Source organism: Vitis riparia, chromosome 13, assembly GCF_004353265.1.
Source record: "Vitis riparia cultivar Riparia Gloire de Montpellier isolate 1030 chromosome 13, EGFV_Vit.rip_1.0, whole genome shotgun sequence".
Classification (NCBI taxonomy): Eukaryota; Viridiplantae; Streptophyta; class Magnoliopsida; order Vitales; family Vitaceae; genus Vitis; species Vitis riparia.
In genome coordinates this window covers 26,487,501-26,507,052 of record NC_048443.1, presented here as the reverse complement: position 1 = coordinate 26,507,052, position 19,552 = coordinate 26,487,501, and the positions used below count along the sequence as shown (strand labels likewise).

Genomic DNA, 19,552 nt, shown 5'->3' with positions numbered 1-19,552 from the left:
AAAAACATTATAAGTAATTTTTCTAATGCTACAAATGATTTTCAAATTTTTTTTTTTCTTTAAAAACAACTTTTAGACTAGTAGAGTTTTTAGAAAACAATGCGAATGGCACTCTTAACTATAATCTGCATCATGGTAGAGCTCTGAATACACCCAAACATAGGTTGATACAAATCATTAGACCCACATTCAATTCCCAGTTTAAAATATTCTGCATTCGAAAAACAAGGCCTAAAGCATATATCGTTTAGAAGTTGAAGGTAGAACATTTGTGGTTAAAGAGTATTGAAAATTTCTGACTTCTAGCACATAATACACAAGCTATAAAGGTTCCAAAGGCAAGTACAGCTCTGCTTGCATTTTTGTTATCTGCTGTGCCTGGGTGACACATCAGCAGATCTAGATCTAGACCCAGACAGTGATCTTGAAACTCGTCGGGGAGGAGGCGACCTCCGACGATCTCGTGCTTCATCAGGCTCATACGCAGATTTCCTGCAGTTGCAAAAAGGAATTACAAAAGATAACAGAAGTTGGCTTGAACATTACTGGAGATGAAATCCTCCACACCCCCAAGCGGATTGGGTCAGGGGGAGGGAGAAACTTATAGAACTAATGAAATAGACAACTTACTCGAGATATCCATTGCCTGTATGATGATTTTGGTCAGCAGCATCATCATAACCTGGAGAGTATGAGCGGCGAATGTGGTCACCATCTCGCTCCGGTGGATGATCTCTTGGTGACCTAGGGTGTTCAACATGCCTTCTTGGGGAAACAGAATAGTCACCACGACGTCTGGGAACAGGAGAATAGGATCTGAAAATATAAAATTATTCATATCAGTAACTTGCTTTAGTGGGATCCGTGGAGCAAATGGCAGTTTGTAATCTATGACTGCGTACCTTGAGCGGTATCTTCTGGATCCTGAAAGGAGACGAGGAGGGGAACGTGATCGGGACACTGATCGAGACCGAGAACCCCCTGAAACACAATTGACAGCAGTTTTACTTCAAAAATACAAATAAACCTCGGAATAATCAAGAGCTTCCCATAATTAAATAAGGATCAAAACTTAATTTTAATCAGGTTAATCTAGGCAAATACCGTTTAAAGGAACCACTGTTTTAGACTGTCTAGGTTAAATCACTTATTCAACTTCCAAACAAAGAATTGAAGAAATTGTACTAATTGCCCATATAACTTGCTCGGGCATTCTCACCTCTAATTATTAACTCAAGACGCCATATAATATCTGAAAGCGCATAAGTTACATTCTCACATGTCTCGAATCTAAACTCTATTGCTTTTACCAGCCAAACATCCAAGAGCTCCCAAAAAAGCCACCCTTTGGTCGATTCCATCTAACTGTGATAACTACGGTAAAAGTGTAACCGTCGGCTAAGTTTTTAATAGACATGGTGTTGAAGGTGTTCAAGCCACATAATGGCAGTTATATGAGATTCCACTGCTTCAATCGCAAACTCGCCCAAATCTCATTGCAGTTCATGAAGTTAAGAAGCACAATCAATAAATTTGCTAACTTAAAGAAAGATTTTATTTTTTTATTTTTCTTTAAGACTATTTTATATATGTGATTACCATGAAAGAAAGATAAGCAAGAGAGGCAATCACATTATAAACTAGTCATCAAAGATAGAAAAGGCTTAAAGAGGATCCACCTCCATGCAGATAAGATCAAGAATAAAAGATTTCTAATCCATTATCAGGTGGCCCACAAGTAAAGAAAAGCAAAATAGAATGCCAGATTTACTGTCATACAAGAGCAATCATGCTATCATTTTTACAGAAGCATTCCATGCACTATGAATATACTTGGTTCACAAGAGACCAGAAAAACACTTGATTCTCAATTCCAAGCAGAAGAAATGCAATGGATAGTGCCTACCAAAAATGCCAGATTTTCTAGTAATTCAAAGGAGAATCTTAGAAGGAAAAAAATATAAAAGCAAAAATATATATTCAAAAGTAAGAAGGAAGTTGACAGAAACATCTTTACCATAATAAGATGATCTCCGTCCTCCATAACTTGATGGTCCTCTGCAGTATGCTGGAGTGCATTAGAAGAATGTCCATAGCACCCCACAGACACACACAAACACAAACAGATGGGGGACTACAAATATTATTACCTGACCCTGGCCCGGGTACGCATCTCCTCAGGCCGTTTCCTTGTCTCCGCGGCAACAACAACACTTATCTCCCTTCCAGCAAAAATCTGTCCATTCATATGATACTGAGCCTCAGAAGCTTCATAAGGGTCCACAAATTGCACAAAGGCAAAGCCTCGAGGCTCCCTGCAAGTGAGACATGCTCATGTTTCATTAAGATATACCAAGCATTGGAATGAGCATCCATTGGATGTATGAGGATACCAACTTTATAGAAGGTTCAAAAACAAAATCATCATACCAAGTTATTGCCACAATGTCATCACTTAGTATACCTTTCTTATACAAATCTAAATATCAGCTTCAGAGCACTTCCACGTAAGTGGACATCAGGTTTTCATAAAAGCAGCTTGGTTCCAAGCTTAGTGGCTGACCTTTTCTTCTATTACTCAAGTATGAAAGGCAACTTCAAAAGATGAAAGTGACTTGAAAATTCTTCAATATATGAAGCACTTGAAATCAACGTTGGCCCAAACTTAAAATCTTCTCATGTAGCCTTCAATTGTTCGACAATCAATCTTCTTCTTCATCAAACTTCTATAGATTGTGTAATTTTATAGTTTCTCTTCATAGAGGAACATTCTTCATTTGAACATTACTCTTAACACCCTTGGGAGACCAACATGTTAGGCAATGATAAACAGTAGGTCTTCATCAAATGTGGGGCTTGGGCTTGTTTTAACTTCAAACCAACATACCCCCTGACAAACGAGTTAAAACCGTAACTCACTATGGAAAATAAAAGTAAAACCTTGTTACATAGTTCAGAATATAACTCAACAGACATAACTTTTCCATACCCTATTCATATTCCAACGACCAAGGAACTAGAATGAGAAATCTATGATAATGAAAAATCAGAACTTTTGATGTCAAATTTCAGAATTTGGCTTATGAACTATAATCTCATACTTATATAAGATATGAAAAAAATTTAAACCCCAAAAACTTAATGTGAAAAAAAAAAAATTATTGGGAACAGCAAGATGATAACATGAAATTTTCATGTTGAGGTAACTATTTATAGGAATTCATAAACCCATCAAAAGCAGTTTGGTGAAACAAGATGCATGCGAGTCTGAGGCTTAATTAGTTTAAAAGCTAGGTCCAGCTCATTCACCAATCAAACGAGCCAAGCTCAAGCTTGTGAGATTGAAGATTGATTTCAATGCATGCCAACATTGAAGATTGCAGGCCTCACTCAACTAGATTGGTGAGCAGTTTCAATATGGTTTGTGCATTTGTCATATTGTAACTCTCTGAGCAAGTGAATCAATGCAACTAGTTTATAAAGGCTAATATAAAAGCATTGGAATGTGCAGTAATCACTAAACATTATGGATGAACGTGAGAATCAATGTCAGATTAGTTCATAAAGGAGTTTGACTTGCTGGTAAACAAGCCTGGTCTAAGCATAATTTCCAAACCAAACCAGTCAATCCTGAACTTGAACCAAGTTCAGACAAGCAGAGTTGGACAAGTATTAAACGCAAGAACAAATTAACATCAACCCAGTTTATAGCCCAAAATTTGGCTAAACTCGATGTGCATCCCTAAATCAATTTTAAGATGAAGAACAGTACTTATGAAGAGAAAGGCATACCCTGTGTAATAATCCTTTGGAAGATATACATCCCTCACTAGTCCAAATCTTTCAAATGGAACACGAAGATCCTCTGGTCTGTAACAGCAATAAAGATTTGAGCAAAAGATCCTCTCACATTAAAAAAGAGCTAAAATTATAAAAACAAACAATGATACAAAAACCAAGTGCTGGTATCAGAAAATTGCCTGCAATTCAGAGGAATATTCCGGACCAAAAGGCTTCCATGATTCTGTTCCTTGCGTCTCCCATACCCACCATATCCCCTTCTGGGAGGGCTTCTTTCTCGTCCCCCATATCCTCTCCTTGGAGCACTGTAGTATGGTGGACTGTATCTCCTCATAATGGACTGCAGAAAACAATAAATCTAAATAAGTTACACCACAGTTCAAAACAGGAAATAGAATTTAACAATGTACTAAACTAATAAAATAAAGTATCAGAAGAATGACAAATAACACAGTTTTATCCTTGCATGGGAGAAAAACTAATTTAAGTAAATAATTCGCTCAGCATCATTAAGGAGCTGGGAAATCCAGTGAAAAGCCAATTGCAAAGTTGTATCACTAAATGCCAAAGATTAAGAATCTGTTTGGGAATGTGCTCCAAAAACAGTTCTATAATGTTTTATAGAACAAAAATATATTTGAGAACTTGGAATGTTCTCAACCAATTTTCATTATTTCCAAAAATTGCTTGAAAATAACTTTTATCTGTAGCATTTTATTTTCAACCATTCTCTGTATTTGTATAATTATTTTTTGGGTTAATTTCACTCACCTCCCTCAAGATTTGGCTAAATATATTGTCACCCTCATCAGATTGAATTTTCATCAAATGCCTCCTTTATTTTGAGTCAAGAGGGCAAGTGAATGAAAATAACAAATAAAAAAGATAAGAAATGTATTTGATGAAATTTCAAACCAATGGAGGTTAAGTATATTTAGCCAAAACCCTAGGAGAAGTTAATGAAATTAATCTGTATTTTTTAAAAGAGCCCCTAGAAAACTGGTGAAAGCAATTAAAATACGCCATCAAAAAACACCAATGTTTTCAAAACAGTTTTAAAAACCTGTTTTCCTTCAAAAAATCACCAAACGTGTTTTAGAGATAGGAAAACAGTTCCCAAACAGGTTCTAAACTTCAAGAAAGCTTTAAAAGCATATGAATCACTTTGCAACTGCTACATCCACAACCCTCTTTAAAGTTGCATTATAAAACTAATTATCAATAGATAAACTACCAAACACAGCTATTAACCTAAAGCAAATGACATCTGAAAGTAGACAAGGAATAGCAGTGATTTTTTTTTATAGACCACAAGGAATAGCAGTGATGATATCCCACATATCACAGAACACATCAAAGCCCTAACTGTCGTCCATAAGGAACGCCAGAATCATGAAAGCAGGTAACATGCTTCGTCACTTGTAACCAAAATTATGTAAATAATTTTTTTTTTTATGGGCAAACAAGAGAATATATTAAATAGTTGGTCATATTTCATTGATAGAACCATTCTCATAAGCTTCTAAACAAAGAAAATTTGTTGACCTTGAAATTCTTTTGAAAGATCTGCAAAATCTTGCCCTTTGGAAATCCAATCCTGTGGAATCCAAAATTTTTGCCTTCACTTCAAATTGTTTTCCAATAATAGCTGCCTACAGAATTTAAGGATAACTTCAAATCGATCGCTACATGAACTACCCAAACTGCGGATTTGTGATTTGGAAACAGCGACTTAGATTCTAAAGCACCAATTTCACTGGAAAACCCGTCTAAGTTCACACACAGCAACACATGGAGAACAACCCTAACGCTATGTTTGGTTGGTAAGAAAAATAATTTAAATAAAAACAAAAGGAAAGGAAACAATAACAACAACAATTAGAAAGTTCCAATCATCAATCGGAAACAAAACCAGAAAATACGTGAATAAATCTTTAACTATCCCTTATTCTGTTTTCTACCGTTCTCTCAGAAACCAAACAGATGCAAATTAAAATTCGAAGAACAACATTAGGGTTTCCGAATCCCCTTGATAATTCAAAAGAAGAAAAAGAAAGGAGGAAATAAGAAAATCCATGGCTTAAGAGTAATGAGAATAACATTTTACCTACGGAGTCGACAACCTCAAGGAAGAATCGCCCGACAATCACTCTCAGATCTAAGGAATCGAACTGGAGTCGAGGTACTTTATAGGCCAGCTCAAACCAACCCTAGAAGGCCCGGGCCGACCGGACCAGTTTTAGGAAAGTGAGCTTTTATTGTTGAACCAGCCCAACCTTTGTTTGGGCTGGACTTGAGTAACCGAGCCTTGACCCGAATAGAATTTCACTATAACTGATGTGACTTACAACTTACAACTTATATGTTTTTCCACCAAAATATCTATTAAAAAAATTGCACTCACATTCATACTAAGAAAGCAAAGGAGAGATTTTTAATATTAGAAGATATCAAACTAAGGTGATAATTCATGTTGATAGTTCAAGTTTGTGTTTGTGTTATGTCAAAGTCTAAACATTCTACTATATAAGTTAGTTTAAATCCGACACGAATAATAATCATGTCAAAAACATAAATCTAAAAAATATGTAATTATTATAAATATAACATGTAATGTAACCTATTTAATGAACAAGTCATTTTATTTAATGTTAAATTGAGTTAGGTATTTCATAAGTTTATATGATTAAATGACTCAATTACCTATTTGTTTAAAAACAAATTTAAAATGAATTATATATGTATTAAATAGTTTGAAGTTATAATTGGATTATCATCAGGATTGTTAAATGGGTTAATTCTATTATACAGATTAACTTAAAAATACATATTTATTAAATGGGTCATGCAGGTCAACATTTATTTTATTTAAACCCAATTATACTCAATACAAACCTACAAAAAGAGTGTTAAGCTCGAGTCATATTGACAAATCGTGCCAAACTTTATTACTACTAATTAAAACTAAGAAAATAAAAATGAAAATGTTGGATAATTAGGCTTTAATGTTGACGAAGGTGTTTAACCATAATAAAGACTTTTTAGACAATGTTTTTTTACTCTTTGAAAAGAGAGAAAGAAATGGAAGAATAAGAAAGGGGAAACAAACATGGTAACGAGGAAGGACATTTAACATGTAAGATCATTTATCAAGAATAGACATTATCTCCTCTTAATCTAATGGTTTCTGTAGACTTTGAAACCATTTGATATGAGATATAACATTCACCGCTCTTGCAAACACAATGAGGATGAGATTAGATAGGATTGTGGACTCACTTGGACCTTGTGTCCCATAAAATTATTAGGTCACTCAAATAGATAAACATCCCTTGTGAGGCCAAATAGAGTCACACATAAAGGTTAGAGATGGACTTTGATACAATTTAAAGAACTTTATCTTATATTTAATGTGAGATATCATAATCTACATGACTTTCGCATATTTTTAGGTTATGAGACAAACAAACACTCTCTATAAGGTTAAGCAAAGTCTCGTACCAAGTTAGAATCGACATTGATATAAGATACATATTACATGACTTTAAAACATTTTTTATATTATATATTACATATATAATATTAAAAACTTTTTCCAGATAGAGGATGTCACATAAAATATACTTCACACTTACTATTAATAAGATAACACTGTATAGTTATTTGAAATGCATATTAGGAAAGTAACATCAAAGATTATGATTTTCTAAGTGTTTTCAAATTTGTCAAGATAAATTTAATTTTAATAATTGATTTTCCATTTTATTTATTTATTTTTCAAATTAAATAAAAAAACTCAAAAACATATCAATCAAAATATCAAAATACAATTTTTTCCAAAACTCAAAATATACGGTTTGAGTTAAGTTGTAGCCTGCCACTGGTTTACCACTACCTATTTTTTACTCAGTGCAGAAGACATCATCTCTAGTAACAACCATAAATTCACAATTTCTGTAAAATGGGAAATTTCACCAAATGATGTATTCACTCACAATTTGTGAATGAAAATGTTCAATGCTCCTGGCCCCATTTCAATAGGATAAACAACTACCAAGTATTACTTCTGAGGAAGGATGCGAGCTATAATGGATAAAGATATAACACCCTACAGTCTACACCTCTGCTACAATGTATAATCGTAAGAGAAGAAAGAGTCTTGCTCATCGTCCATCATTGCTCTGCATGGCAAAATGCAGTTTCCGTTTTCCCTTTCTCCTCAACATCTAAGCCTCCTGTGTACAGGACTTCTGCAACCCAAAGCATTCGAAGTTTGAGCAGTCATCCCAAACGTAGCAGAGCTGAAGATGCCAACTGGTTTTTTAGATGAGATCCAGGTTTATCAAGTTTCTCTCAGATGATGGAAAGAGAGGATGAATATATGCACTACTCTGCAGGCTTGCTAAAGGTCAAAAGATCCAGACTTTGTGACATCAACAAGCAATTGGGACATCTAACTGAGATTGGAGGTTGTTGGAGTCAGATTGCAAAGGGATCTTCTGGAACTCATTTCTTAGCTGCCCACAAGCTGCACTTGCATCAAGACCCCGTGTCTGACGCACACTGACAGTTACTTTACGTGACTCCAGGGCAGCAGCAAATGCTTGCACCTGCCAAAATAAAATCTCTCAGAACAAGATTCATTCAACTAACAAGAAAAAAAATTTGTTGGAGAACAATAACCAAAAGAATAAAAAAAATCCATAGATTGTAGTTCATACTGCCTTGTTATATGGACGCTGAAATTCAGAGCCTTCAATTGGATTGAAGGGTATCAGGTTCACATGATAACCCGGTCCCCATTCATGGAGTAGTTCTGCAAGCTCTATTGCATGCTCCACAGCATCATTTACACCAGCTAACAAAGATGTTATTTGCATTAGTTTTTTTTTTTTTTTTTTTTTGTAACTTCAAAAATGAATGCCCATAGTGCACCACAGAGACAAATTTCTCCAAATGAAACTTCAGTACCTAAAAGTGTGTACTCAAAAGATACGCGACGGCTAGTTTCCAGGAAGTAGTCCCTGCAATCCTTCATAATTGCATCCAGAGGGTAGGACTTTGCACTTGGTACAATTGTTTCCCTTAGTTTCTGGTTTGGAGCATGCAAGCTGATACACAAGATAATAAAGGGCAAACTAAATGCAAAGCCTTACAGATAGCAGACAATCGGAAGAATGATATCGGATGGTTTAGTATACAATGGAAAAGATGTGAGAATAGGGACAAGTACTTGCTCCGCTGTTTAATGCTCATAGCAAAGATAATAAATGGGATAGTCACTCACTCTCATATTGTTTACTACCGCATTTAGAAGAACCATTAGATAATTACACAAACACAATCAACATCATTTTGGTGGTCCACATGAACATTCAGCCTAGCATTCTTCATTTCTGATACAAAATTACGCACCTGATAGCCAATGTGGATTGAAGTTTGTAAGAAGCCAACTTCTTAATTGTGTTGGGAACCCCTACGGAGGAAATTGTGATCATTCTTTGCCCAATTTGCACATCCTTAAAACAGAGGAAGAAGAAAAAGCCCATCAAGTATGAGTGTGAAATCATAGACCCACATACTGCCAATTGTCATGAGACCTCAACACTAAATAAGATACAATCAGTATCATGGGATAGTTTGATACTCCTTCAAAAGGAAGAAATTGTATATAAAAAGAAGACTATAATCTGTATACAATAACAAAAATCGATGTTCTGGTGCATTTGGAGGAATGCAATGACAGCTCTAACCAGTCTATGAAAGAGTTCTTTCTAAACACACTCTCACATCTTTGATGGCTTCAGTCAGGGCTAAGGTTGGTGGCACTTTGTTTTTTCTTTCCTGTTCTCCTTTTTTCATTCTTTAGTGCTCTCTGTGTACTTCATGTCTATTTGGGCTGAATACCCTTTTATTAGGTGCTCACTAATCTGTTTCCTTTGCCTATCAGAAAAATAGGAAAAAAAAAACTGGAATATCTAGCTTTCCCTGTATAACAAATGACCTGGCAATAAATCTCTCCAAATCTGACCTGATTCATTCACTTAATCATGCTCAGTTCTCTAACATTAAGGAATTGGATAAGACCTTAAAATAAAAAATAAAAATAAAAAGGTATGTGGATGCAGTAACTTATGATTGTTAGAAGCAATACCTAACCTTTTTACAAAAATGAGTCAATTTATTATTATTTTTCTCTTTTATCAGAAAAATTGGTTGACTTGTTATGAACTTTAGCTAAATGAAAAAAATTAGAACCAGCATATAGATGATTAACAATTGTGCATGAAAGAGTTAATAAGTGACCTTATTCAAGCAACGGTGAGCTTCAATAACTGATTTCAGGTTCAACATCGGTTCGCCCATTCCCATAAACACCACATTTGTCACCCTTTGCTTAAAGATCTCCTCTATTGCCAAGACCTGTGCACATAGTAAAATAGAAAACACAATGTACTAAGTTGAATAAAGAAACACAGAGCTTTAGTGAAACTGATGCTGTCAAATCTTAAACATAGAAGTTCAGGGTTGGAAATGATGTGAAATGGAATAATCACCGTTCAGATTCTCAGCCACATTGTATTTTGAAAACAGAAACAGAACACCTGAATCCTAGGGTTGAAGGCCCAGGTTTGGGTTTACAAACAAAGGTGGTAAACCAAACTAAATCCAGACGCACTGTATTTTTTTCAAAATGGTGAAAAAAAGCAGTATATTAAAACAACCCATCTAATAGGACCCAGAAAATTAGACAATGAAAAGATGTCAAACAAACCTGCTCAATAATTTCATGCCTCTGAAGGTTCCTTGAGTAACCTCCCTTGCCAGTGGCACAAAATGAACAGCGCAATGGACAGCCAACCTGGATATTTAAAGTAGGCCGGGAGAAAATTATTATAATTATTCAAAAATAACATCAACAAAGGAATATTTCATTAAGGTGGACAAAAATGATTTCTTCATTGGTATAAGAAAACCCTAACCAGGGAACTTTCTGGTTGATTTTCTGGTTAGAAAAGCACCTGTGATGAGACACATGCAGTAAGGCGAAATGAGCCTTTGTCATGTTCAACTGGTATTCCAACAGTTTCAACCAATCTGTTGTCTGCCAGTTTTATCAATAGCTGCAGCAGTGAGCAGAAAATGATTAGAGAGTACAGGCTGCGTTGGAAAGCTTTTATTCTATTTCTTTCTTTTTATTTTTAATCATCCTTCTGGCAAAAATCTGCCAAACATTTTTTAGAAGTAATCTTAGGGTTGCACTTGAAATGGTGAGGAAGCACAAGAAGAGTTCAACCAAATATGAGTTGGATGCCTATTTGTCTAACCCTGAAAATTTCCTAGGTACTCAACCACCCTAAATCTCATGCCTAGGTGAAAACTTTCAGGCAAAAATCTGCCAAACATTTTTTAGAAGTAATCTTAGGGTTGCACTTGAAATGGTGAGGAAGCACAAGAAGAGTTCAATCAAATATGAGTTGGATGCCTATTTGTCTAACCCTGAAAATTTCCTAGGTACTCAACCACCCTAAATCTCATGCCTAGGTGAAAACTTTCAGCTTTTGTCATCCACCAACCAACAGAAATCAACATACTCCACCAAAAAGCTAAACTTTCCCATCCACAAGATGAATGAAATTTAATTCAGTATTAGACCAACTTCATTTTGTTTCTTCCAAACATGAGCTAAGATTTCCAGGCACACGGAAGAATTTAAACACACCATCAGGAAAGGAAATCCTTCCATTTTCTTTTCAGATCTTTAAAATGAGTATAATCTGTTTTTTTATAGCTTTTAATGAAATTTTTCCAAGAATGCATTTAGAATCTTAGATTTTTTGCAACTGACCTCTGTTCTATATCTCACAATCAATTAAGCATTACAGATGGCTAAATTTGTGTCGGAGTGTACCACTAAAATAAGATTGAATCAGTTCCATCCAATGTAGTGCAAATAGTACTCAATTCTCAAGGTCAATTCAAAGGCACAACAATATGCATGACATCATCCAAAGTGATCAACCCAACACATTATCCATCATAAAATCACATTACATAACCACCAATTACCAACCATTGAATCTAATCAAACCTAAAAAGACCTAATTAGCAATAACCTTTGTACCTTAACAGTGCCATCAGCTGCAGTAACAGACTGGTGAATGGATGATCGCCCCACCCTCCATCCGCCTTCCTGAAGATCGTTCCTAAAGGCCTGAGGCACTATTCATAAAAAATTGTTATACAAAAAATCAACCATAAGGAAAAAAAAGGGGGAGTCAAATTATCCATATAAGAAAAGGATTAGAGGACACTCACATTGACTGAAATCTTGAATTTCTTTGACCTTTCTCTTGTAGATAAGATGATGGAGCTGCTTCCCCCTATAGCTTTGCTGAACACAATAGCAAAATTACAAATTGAACACCCAAAAAATGCATTACCAATATGCTATTCATGCCATGTTTGGTGGCTGAGAAAGTATAGGAAACGCAAAATTCAGAAACCTGATACAGCTTAATTGAGATGAGTGATTTCCATTTCCGTGAAAACCAAACTGGCTAATAGGAAAGATTCAAAATTTTATTTTACTTTCTTTCCTTTTCCTCTCTCAGGAACCAAACAGCAAACTAGGGTTTTCATTTGTTAAGAGTTACCTGACCGAGATCGAGAGAGAGCTGTTGGAGCTCTTGCTCGGACATGCCAAGTAGCACGTGGGAATCCACATGCGTCACGCGTGTGGGCGTGAGGGCTGTTGACATGGTGCGTGAGGACAAGGTTAAGGAGCGAGAGCGTATCGCACGTGTGAGAGGCGCAGAGCACAAGTGCTGGAGTAGCGCCATTGATGGCCTTTCAAGAACACTGAAAACCTCACCTGTACAGAGGCCTTAAACCTCAGCCTCCAGTGAATTGACGACAATGCCCCGAAAGATTTTTAATCCCGAAAAAACATCATTTCCCTCTCATTTCTTTGTCCATTTCCCTTTTTTTATTACCTCCATATTTAATTAAGTTCAAACCCTAAAAGCAAAGATGAATAGATTAAAGATTAGAGTCTTAAATATTTTATGTTTAGAAACATAAATATTTTTTTTATTATCTCAAAATGATCTACTATTTGCAATTTAAAATTTGAGATAAATATGTAAAAAAAAAATTTTAAAGGTCATTATTAATGCACTCGACCATAATTTAACTCGTACAACCCCTCCAACCCAAGTCTAATCTAACAAATTCAAATTGAACCTAAACTTTTAAAAATGAAGATAGTTTAGGCTCGAGTTAAACCGGTGATTATATATTTATTAATTCAGATTGTGTTTAGGTTAATACAAACTCAATCCAACTCATCCATCATTTTTTGTTTTTGGTTTTTAAAAACAAAAAAAAAGATAGTAATAATCTAAGAACTAAGAAGTCCTCTAGACAAAGGTATAAATTTATTTTATGTTATTAAGGATTATTTTTAAAAATTTTAAAATTTGAGGTAATAAATTTATTTTAATACCTTAATTTTTTTTTAAATAGTTTTTAGAAGTTACAATTCTTTTTCATTTTGAGAGTCGTCTGAAAATGGAAAGAACAAAGCAGACTGATGAATTCAAAGAAGAAAAAAATTCATACATTTAATATAGCACAAGCTCATAATTTTAACACAACTTATTACAATAAAGGAGGTTGGTATGAGCAAATGCAGGAACACCCCATCAAAGCTTTCTATAGCTATATTAAAACAACAAGACTCCCTCTTCTGCAAGCTCTCACAAACTGTTACAAAGATGCTGAGGAGACCCAATTCTCACCTCCTCATCTGCCTCATTCTCTAGGCATATTCTGGATGTGTTAAAGAAACAGAAAATTTTGAATACCTTCTTCAAAAGTAGGGACTGTACAATAAGTTCACCAAGCATTGCTGCAGTATACTTGTCCCGACTCCCAAGTTCCTGAGACAATCTTCTTCACCATATGCTGCAGCAGCATATGTGATCTTTTCTTCTTCTTTTGAGATAGCGAAAACGAGACTGGATGTGAGAAATCCTTTTTCTCTCTTAAGTTTGATGTGCTGGGGACCGAGTTGGTCTTGGATAGGCAGTTCTGTTGTGTTTGGGGCCATTGCTTGAGCTGTTATGGAAATTAGGACGGGGACGGTTTTGAGAGGCTGTCGTGTTGTTGGAGTCAGCCTGAAGCTGCTCCAGTGCTGTTACCACCTGATCCATATTTGGCCGGTGCTTGGGTTCTGTTGATAAGCATTGGATTGCAACGCGAGCTGCTCCATATGCTCCATTCAAAGAGAACTGGGCCTGAATCCGGCTGTCCAAAACATTAAAAATCTTGCGCTTGCTGGCCAGGTAGGGCCTTGCCCACTCGACTAAGTTGTGTTCTCCAGACGGGCGGTTCTTGTCCACTGCTCGCCTGCCTGACAACATCTCAAGGAGGACGACCCCAAAACTATATACATCGCTTCTGGTAGTCAGATGACCTTCATGAAAATGGTGACAATGTAAGTAATTCTGATTGCAAGAAACAGGATAGGCATTTCAAATTGTGGACTGAAAATCACCTGTGGCCAAATATTCAGGGGCTGCATACCCATAGGTACCCATCACCCGTGTGGAAACATGGCTTTTATCGCCTGTTGGCCCATCTTTGGCTAGCCCAAAATCAGAGAGCTTTGCATTGTAGTTCTGTTATTTCACATTGATGAAAAGGATGTGAGGGACGAGTACAAAAAAGTCTGGCAGAAATCATGAATCAAAATTCAACAATGGAAAGTGTCTCACTCACCGAATCAAGTAGGATATTAGAAGTTTTGAAGTCTCGATATATCACTTGTACACTATTACTATGAAGAAACGCAAGACCCTTGGCAGCTCCAAGGGCAACCTTCATTCGGAGGGACCAAGAAAGCGGTTGGAAGTAAGACCCCCCTGTTCCAAAATCAACAGCAATTTCTCTCAATCATAAAATTTGGGTACTGAAAGCACTTTCTCATTGGAAACAAGAGTAACAAAAGAGTTGAAGTAGATATAGGCAAGGATATTAAGGACTCACTCCTGAATAGATGGTGCTCCAAGCTGCCTTTGGGCATGAACTCATAGACCAGAAGCCGATGATCATCCTCTAAGCAGTAACCGATCAATTTCACAAGGTTAGGATGATACAGCTGCCCCAGATAATTAATTTCTGCCTATAATTCAAGAGGCACGGAGTCATGAATCCTCCAATCCAAAAAGACTAATAGCATAACTAATAAATTCACTGGGATAGATTAATGTGAAAATTCAATATAAATTTTGGACAAGCATCTTTGAAAAATGCAGATAAGCCAAAGAAGGGCAGATGTGATACTCACCAACCATTCCTTATGGCCTTGGAAACCTTCTTGGTTAAGCTTCTTCACAGCAATGACCATGCCCGTCCCGGGCTTGGCAGCTGTAAATGCCTTCTCATCAATCCATCCCTTAAAGACACAGCCAAAACCACCTTCACCCAACACACTGTCAGGGCGGAAGTTCCTGGTGGCAGTTCTAAGTTCGCTGAAGAAAAAGCTTTTCAAATTGGAGGACTGCAAGATCTCACCATCAGTTCTAGGCGTCGTAGGCACCGAGGCAGATGAGACCTTGCTACTACTTGAACCACTTAAATCTGTTCCATCTTTGCTGCCGCATCTCGATTTAATCCCTGCAAACATTACAACCCCATGGACATCCATGAATTCATCTACCAAAATCCGCACAAAAATGGAACTTCTAGCTACTACAAACTACTCAAATTGCCAAAATAAAACTATAAAAATGATGGTAATGCATGGGTTTTAGAAAACGGGAACAATGATGAAAAATGTTGTGCAAATTTAGAATACAAGTCACTCTTTATACAAAACAGAAAGCAAATCATTAGCTTCATTTGGGAGGGTAGAATTGGGTCTGAATGGAAATCCCAATTCTGTGGGATTCCAAACTGTTGCCTTCACAGTGAGATTGGATATGGGGTCTACATATAATTCGAATCCTACTGGTATATCCCTGTATGGAAAGCCCAATATGATTCAATCATAGTTTCCGTCAAAACAAACACTACCAATTGGGACAAAATCTAAGTTTCCATCAAGACAAACACTGCCAACTGGAACAAAATCCAAGGTTTTTTTTCTGGAAAATATATCACAATCTAACTTCCCCAAATCAATTATTTCAAGAAATGAAATCCATTTAAATGCGCAAGAAATCCAATCTCAAACAAAAAAACCCAGAACCCCCAAGAACAAGTAACAACCCATCAACCAAAAACCCAAACAATCCCATCGAAACAAACTCGGAAGAGTCCAGAATTCAGAAACAAAGAGCTCAAATCATGCAACGAAAGCAAAGGAAAGAGACAAAGATCACAGTTTTACCAATGTAGAGAAGATTCTCAGCCTTAATTTGAGAGCTCAAACAACCCCCCATCGAAGCACACGTCCCACTCTCTCCTCCTCCCCTCCTCCAAATAGATCAAAAATCCCAGAAATCCAGATACAGAGGACTTGAAAAAAGAAAAATGGATAAACAAGGCCAACCCAAATCCGTGAAAACAGAGCAGACCCCAAGTGTGAAAGCGAGACTTTTCTCTGGAAAGTTAGCTGTCACCCAAGAAAACAACCTCCCCAAATTGAATACTTTTGACTAGTAAACCTCACCAAAAAAACAAATAAAGAACAACTAGAATTGCTCCAACAACAGGCTTTTTAGAATACAGATTTTGGTTAGCATCATGTTGGGGGTTCACGGGTACTGTGTCCTATTATGGACCTTCGCGAAGGACAAGGGGTTGACTATTCCTTCTTATTCTCCATTTTTCTTTTTCTCTTCTTTTTTTTCTGCAAGTTGTGAGAGACGGAGAGAGGGTTGGGGAACTGGGCATTAATGGCGGCTTCTGGGTTCTGTATGGAGCTTATCCATTTTTATTTTTTTCACATGCAATCCACAAGAAGACAGGCGGCAATCGTGGCAGGCGATTTCTGGCCGTTTGATTCGCATCCGAAACCCAATTAGTCAAAGTTTTGATTATTTTAACGTCTCAATGAGCAATATGCTATAAAGAAAAATCACTTTATTAGTCTTCTATGCCGGCCGCATGGGCACATTTTGGAGGAGGAAAACTCGTGCTGGAAATGAATTAAAGCAAAATAAAAAGGTTTAAACCTAATAACACTTTTCTCTATCTTTCTCTAAAATTATATTTTTTTTATCTTTTTTCTTTTTCTTTTTATTTTTCCAATTTTTTTTAGTTTTTTTATTGTTTTAATTTATAAAATTTTAAATGGTATTAACTATAAATATAATTAATAAATATTTATAATTTATTTTTATAAAAATTAATATTTTACATATGCTAAAAACATTGAAAAAAGAAAAGAAATCAATTAAAATCAATTTTTGTTTAATATCATATATAATGGGGAAGGAGCCAGATAAAATCAAACCTAAACCCGCCTTAAATCCACCATAGTTTTAAAAAATTTCCTAAACCCCTTTACATATTTCCGTAAGGGCAATACAAAACAACTGTGTAAAGAACTCTTCTCATTGTCATTCCTAATTTTGTCTATTAAATCTTATATTTTTTTATTTTTTTAATAAACGTAGCAAATAATTAAGTTTTATTTCTAAATATTTTAATATTTTAATATATCTTATTTGAATATAAAAAATGAAAAATTTTTAATCTTCGTTGAAAATGAATGGCATGTTCACACTAATTTATATCGAAAATTTAGACAAATTCAAATCCACTTAAACTTTCAATTAATAATAATAAAAAATAAATAAAAAAAAAAAAGACTTCACCATATTCGAGATATATTTTAATTAAAAAGCCTACGTATTACATCAAATAAAATTTATTAAAAACTACTTGATGATTCTATGAATTATTAAAACGTTGACAATGCACACACCTTTGAAAATAATGGGCTGATCATCAAATGACTTTTACTCGAAAATTTGACTAAGTAAAAAAATCAGTACAAGTGAATGATGATGTTGATTATACGATCCGTTGTAAGTAAGGCCATAGACTTTTGCAGGAGCAAAACTTATAAAGAATGTTTTTACAAATAAAAAAATTTTAAAAAAAGAAAGAAAAAAAAAAAGGAGGAAATAATTTTATTTTACTACTTGGGGGGACCTTTATCTTCAAAATTAACGTGTATGGTGTCACACAGAAAGAGAAAATATAGAAAAGATTGGCTGCGCCCCAACCGAGACCCATGTGACATCATATTATTCATCACGTTTTTACAAGTAGATGTCCCTTTCAAAGATATTCACCCTCAGCTTTACCTTAAAAGGATAAAAGAATTATGCTTAATTAAAAAAAAAAGTATTTAAAAAAAAAAAAATAAGGGCATGTTTGGATAAGAAAACGCATTTTACAATTAGAAACTTTTTCAATTTTATATTATTAGGAATATAAAACTTATTTTTTTAAGAATTATTTTAGAATATAATTATGTAAACATATAGAATATTAAAAATAAAAGTTATTTTAAAAATATATTTAAAAATCATGAAAAGTGGTTAAAAATATTTCAGACTTTTGTTTTATAAAATATCAAAAATCAGTTTTAAAAAACTATTTTTCAAAATGTTTTTTAAAATAGTTACCAAACATGACCTAAATATGTTATATTTTTTTATATCGTCGTTTATTTTAATCTCTACAGTTAATTTATGTGAATAAAAAATGATTAATTTACAAAATGATATAATTCCCAAGACTTAATATATTTGTTGCTTTCTATTTTTGAAAATAAAAAATATACATAAATTATGTATGAAATTGAAGAACTCTTAATGTTTATAAAAATATAATAGTTTTTAAAAAATTAATCAAAATTTTAATATCCCAAACGTTAAAAATAAATTTTAGGGACACAAGTTATATCTTTTATATATTTACAAAAATAAAACATAAAAAAATATCCAATAAAACATAAGATATGCATTGACTTAAATTAAATATTAAAATTTATCATACTCATTATACTAATATATATTTTTATCATATATTAAAATTTATCATACTTATCATGCTAATATATATATATTTTTATTTTTAAATCACCCATGATACAATTCTTAAAGATAACAAGTCTAAGGTGGCCAAACTTTGCCAACCTTCAACCATAAAAACAATAATTAAAAAATAAAAACCCCATCCAAAAATAACCAACTAGTATTAATAAAATAAAATAAAAAAAAACATTAATAGCTCAAAGTCTTCACCACCTCTTTCTTGCATTTTACTTCACCCTAATCTATACACAAGTTGTTAATTAACAACATCTTGTAAAATCTAAGTTCAAGTAGTTTTTCATGTTTGATTTATCATTAAAAATATATATATATAATTCAATTGTGTTTTAAATTATTATAAGATTATATAAAAAAATCCTATTAATTATGGTTTTCTCTCTACATCAAGAAAAACATTGAAAAAAACAAAAAAAAAAAATGCTTAAATGGGGCAATCCCTCATAGATCCATTTGAGGAACACGGGAACTGGTTGAGGTAATGAGTCATCTAAATTTAAATTAAGTATATAAAATTAATTTGTTCTTTGAAAAAAAAATCTCTCCAATCTCTTTTCTTAATTTTTTTTTCCCCAAAATTTTCAAGAGAATCAAACATAGTATTGAGATTTTAGGTTCTCCGTATGAAAAGGTTCAATGCATGAACCATATAAAAACAGATAGTGTCATGATAT

The 19,552-nt window shown here is 34.5% G+C and overlaps 3 protein-coding genes across 5 annotated transcripts; all 3 read right to left on the bottom strand.

Moving 5' to 3' along the window:
- Window positions 1-164: 164 nt before the first annotated feature.
- Window positions 165-5,997, bottom strand: LOC117928828 (serine/arginine-rich SC35-like splicing factor SCL30). Of its 2 annotated transcripts, none has more exons than XM_034848865.1 (8): window positions 5,909-5,997; window positions 3,981-4,141; window positions 3,793-3,870; window positions 2,151-2,315; window positions 2,018-2,058; window positions 903-981; window positions 631-816; window positions 165-492 (listed from the first exon to the last, which is right to left on the bottom strand). In XM_034848865.1, exons 2-8 carry the CDS (start codon window positions 4,133-4,135, stop codon window positions 366-368), a joined length of 831 nt encoding a protein of 276 aa, XP_034704756.1. In that variant the 5' UTR covers window positions 4,136-4,141; window positions 5,909-5,997; the 3' UTR covers window positions 165-365. The 2 variants fall into 2 exon arrangements, with proteins under 2 accessions (XP_034704756.1, XP_034704757.1); XM_034848866.1 differs by lacking the exon at window positions 5,909-5,997 and adding an exon at window positions 5,347-5,443.
- Window positions 5,998-7,727: 1,730 nt separating this feature from the next.
- Window positions 7,728-12,669, bottom strand: LOC117929404 (probable dual-specificity RNA methyltransferase RlmN). The gene is made up of 10 exons (XM_034849712.1): window positions 12,459-12,669; window positions 12,121-12,196; window positions 11,927-12,024; window positions 10,824-10,925; window positions 10,577-10,663; window positions 10,108-10,224; window positions 9,217-9,320; window positions 8,773-8,912; window positions 8,526-8,659; window positions 7,728-8,411 (listed from the first exon to the last, which is right to left on the bottom strand). Exons 1-10 carry the CDS (start codon window positions 12,642-12,644, stop codon window positions 8,235-8,237), a joined length of 1,221 nt encoding a protein of 406 aa, XP_034705603.1. The 5' UTR covers window positions 12,645-12,669; the 3' UTR covers window positions 7,728-8,234.
- Window positions 12,670-13,394: 725 nt separating this feature from the next.
- Window positions 13,395-16,709, bottom strand: LOC117929180 (receptor-like cytoplasmic kinase 176). Of its 2 annotated transcripts, XM_034849430.1 has the most exons (7): window positions 16,199-16,709; window positions 15,382-15,483; window positions 15,155-15,285; window positions 14,854-14,989; window positions 14,587-14,729; window positions 14,363-14,486; window positions 13,395-14,281 (listed from the first exon to the last, which is right to left on the bottom strand). In XM_034849430.1, exons 1-7 carry the CDS (start codon window positions 16,248-16,250, stop codon window positions 13,851-13,853), a joined length of 1,119 nt encoding a protein of 372 aa, XP_034705321.1. In that variant the 5' UTR covers window positions 16,251-16,709; the 3' UTR covers window positions 13,395-13,850. The 2 variants fall into 2 exon arrangements, with proteins under 2 accessions (XP_034705321.1, XP_034705320.1); XM_034849429.1 differs by having other exon boundaries at window positions 15,155-15,483.
- Window positions 16,710-19,552: the final 2,843 nt, after the last annotated feature.

Excerpts from the sequence above, each read along its gene's own strand:
- LOC117929180 (XM_034849429.1), bottom strand. The coding sequence starts at position 16,250 with ATGGGGGGTTGTTTGAGCTCTCAAATTAAGGCTGAGAATCTTCTCTAC. Across the intron at positions 14,990-15,154 it reads AAGGCCATAAGGAATGGTTG|GCAGAAATTAATTATCTGGG; the intron begins GTGAGTATCACA and ends CTTGAATTATAG. Across the intron at positions 14,730-14,853 it reads GGAGCACCATCTATTCAGGA|GGGGGTCTTACTTCCAACCG; the intron begins GTGAGTCCTTAA and ends ATTTTGGAACAG.
- LOC117929404 (XM_034849712.1), bottom strand. The coding sequence starts at position 12,644 with ATGGCGCTACTCCAGCACTTGTGCTCTGCGCCTCTCACACGTGCGATA. Across the intron at positions 10,664-10,823 it reads CTGCATGTGTCTCATCACAG|GTTGGCTGTCCATTGCGCTG; the intron begins GTGCTTTTCTAA and ends TTAAATATCCAG. Across the intron at positions 9,321-10,107 it reads CTCACCGTTGCTTGAATAAG|GATGTGCAAATTGGGCAAAG; the intron begins GTCACTTATTAA and ends CTCTGTTTTAAG.
- LOC117928828 (XM_034848865.1), bottom strand. The coding sequence starts at position 4,135 with ATGAGGAGATACAGTCCACCATACTACAGTGCTCCAAGGAGAGGATAT. Across the intron at positions 3,871-3,980 it reads AATATTCCTCTGAATTGCAG|ACCAGAGGATCTTCGTGTTC; the intron begins GCAATTTTCTGA and ends TTGCTGTTACAG. Across the intron at positions 982-2,017 it reads ACGGAGATCATCTTATTATG|GGGGTTCTCGGTCTCGATCA; the intron begins GTAAAGATGTTT and ends ATTGTGTTTCAG.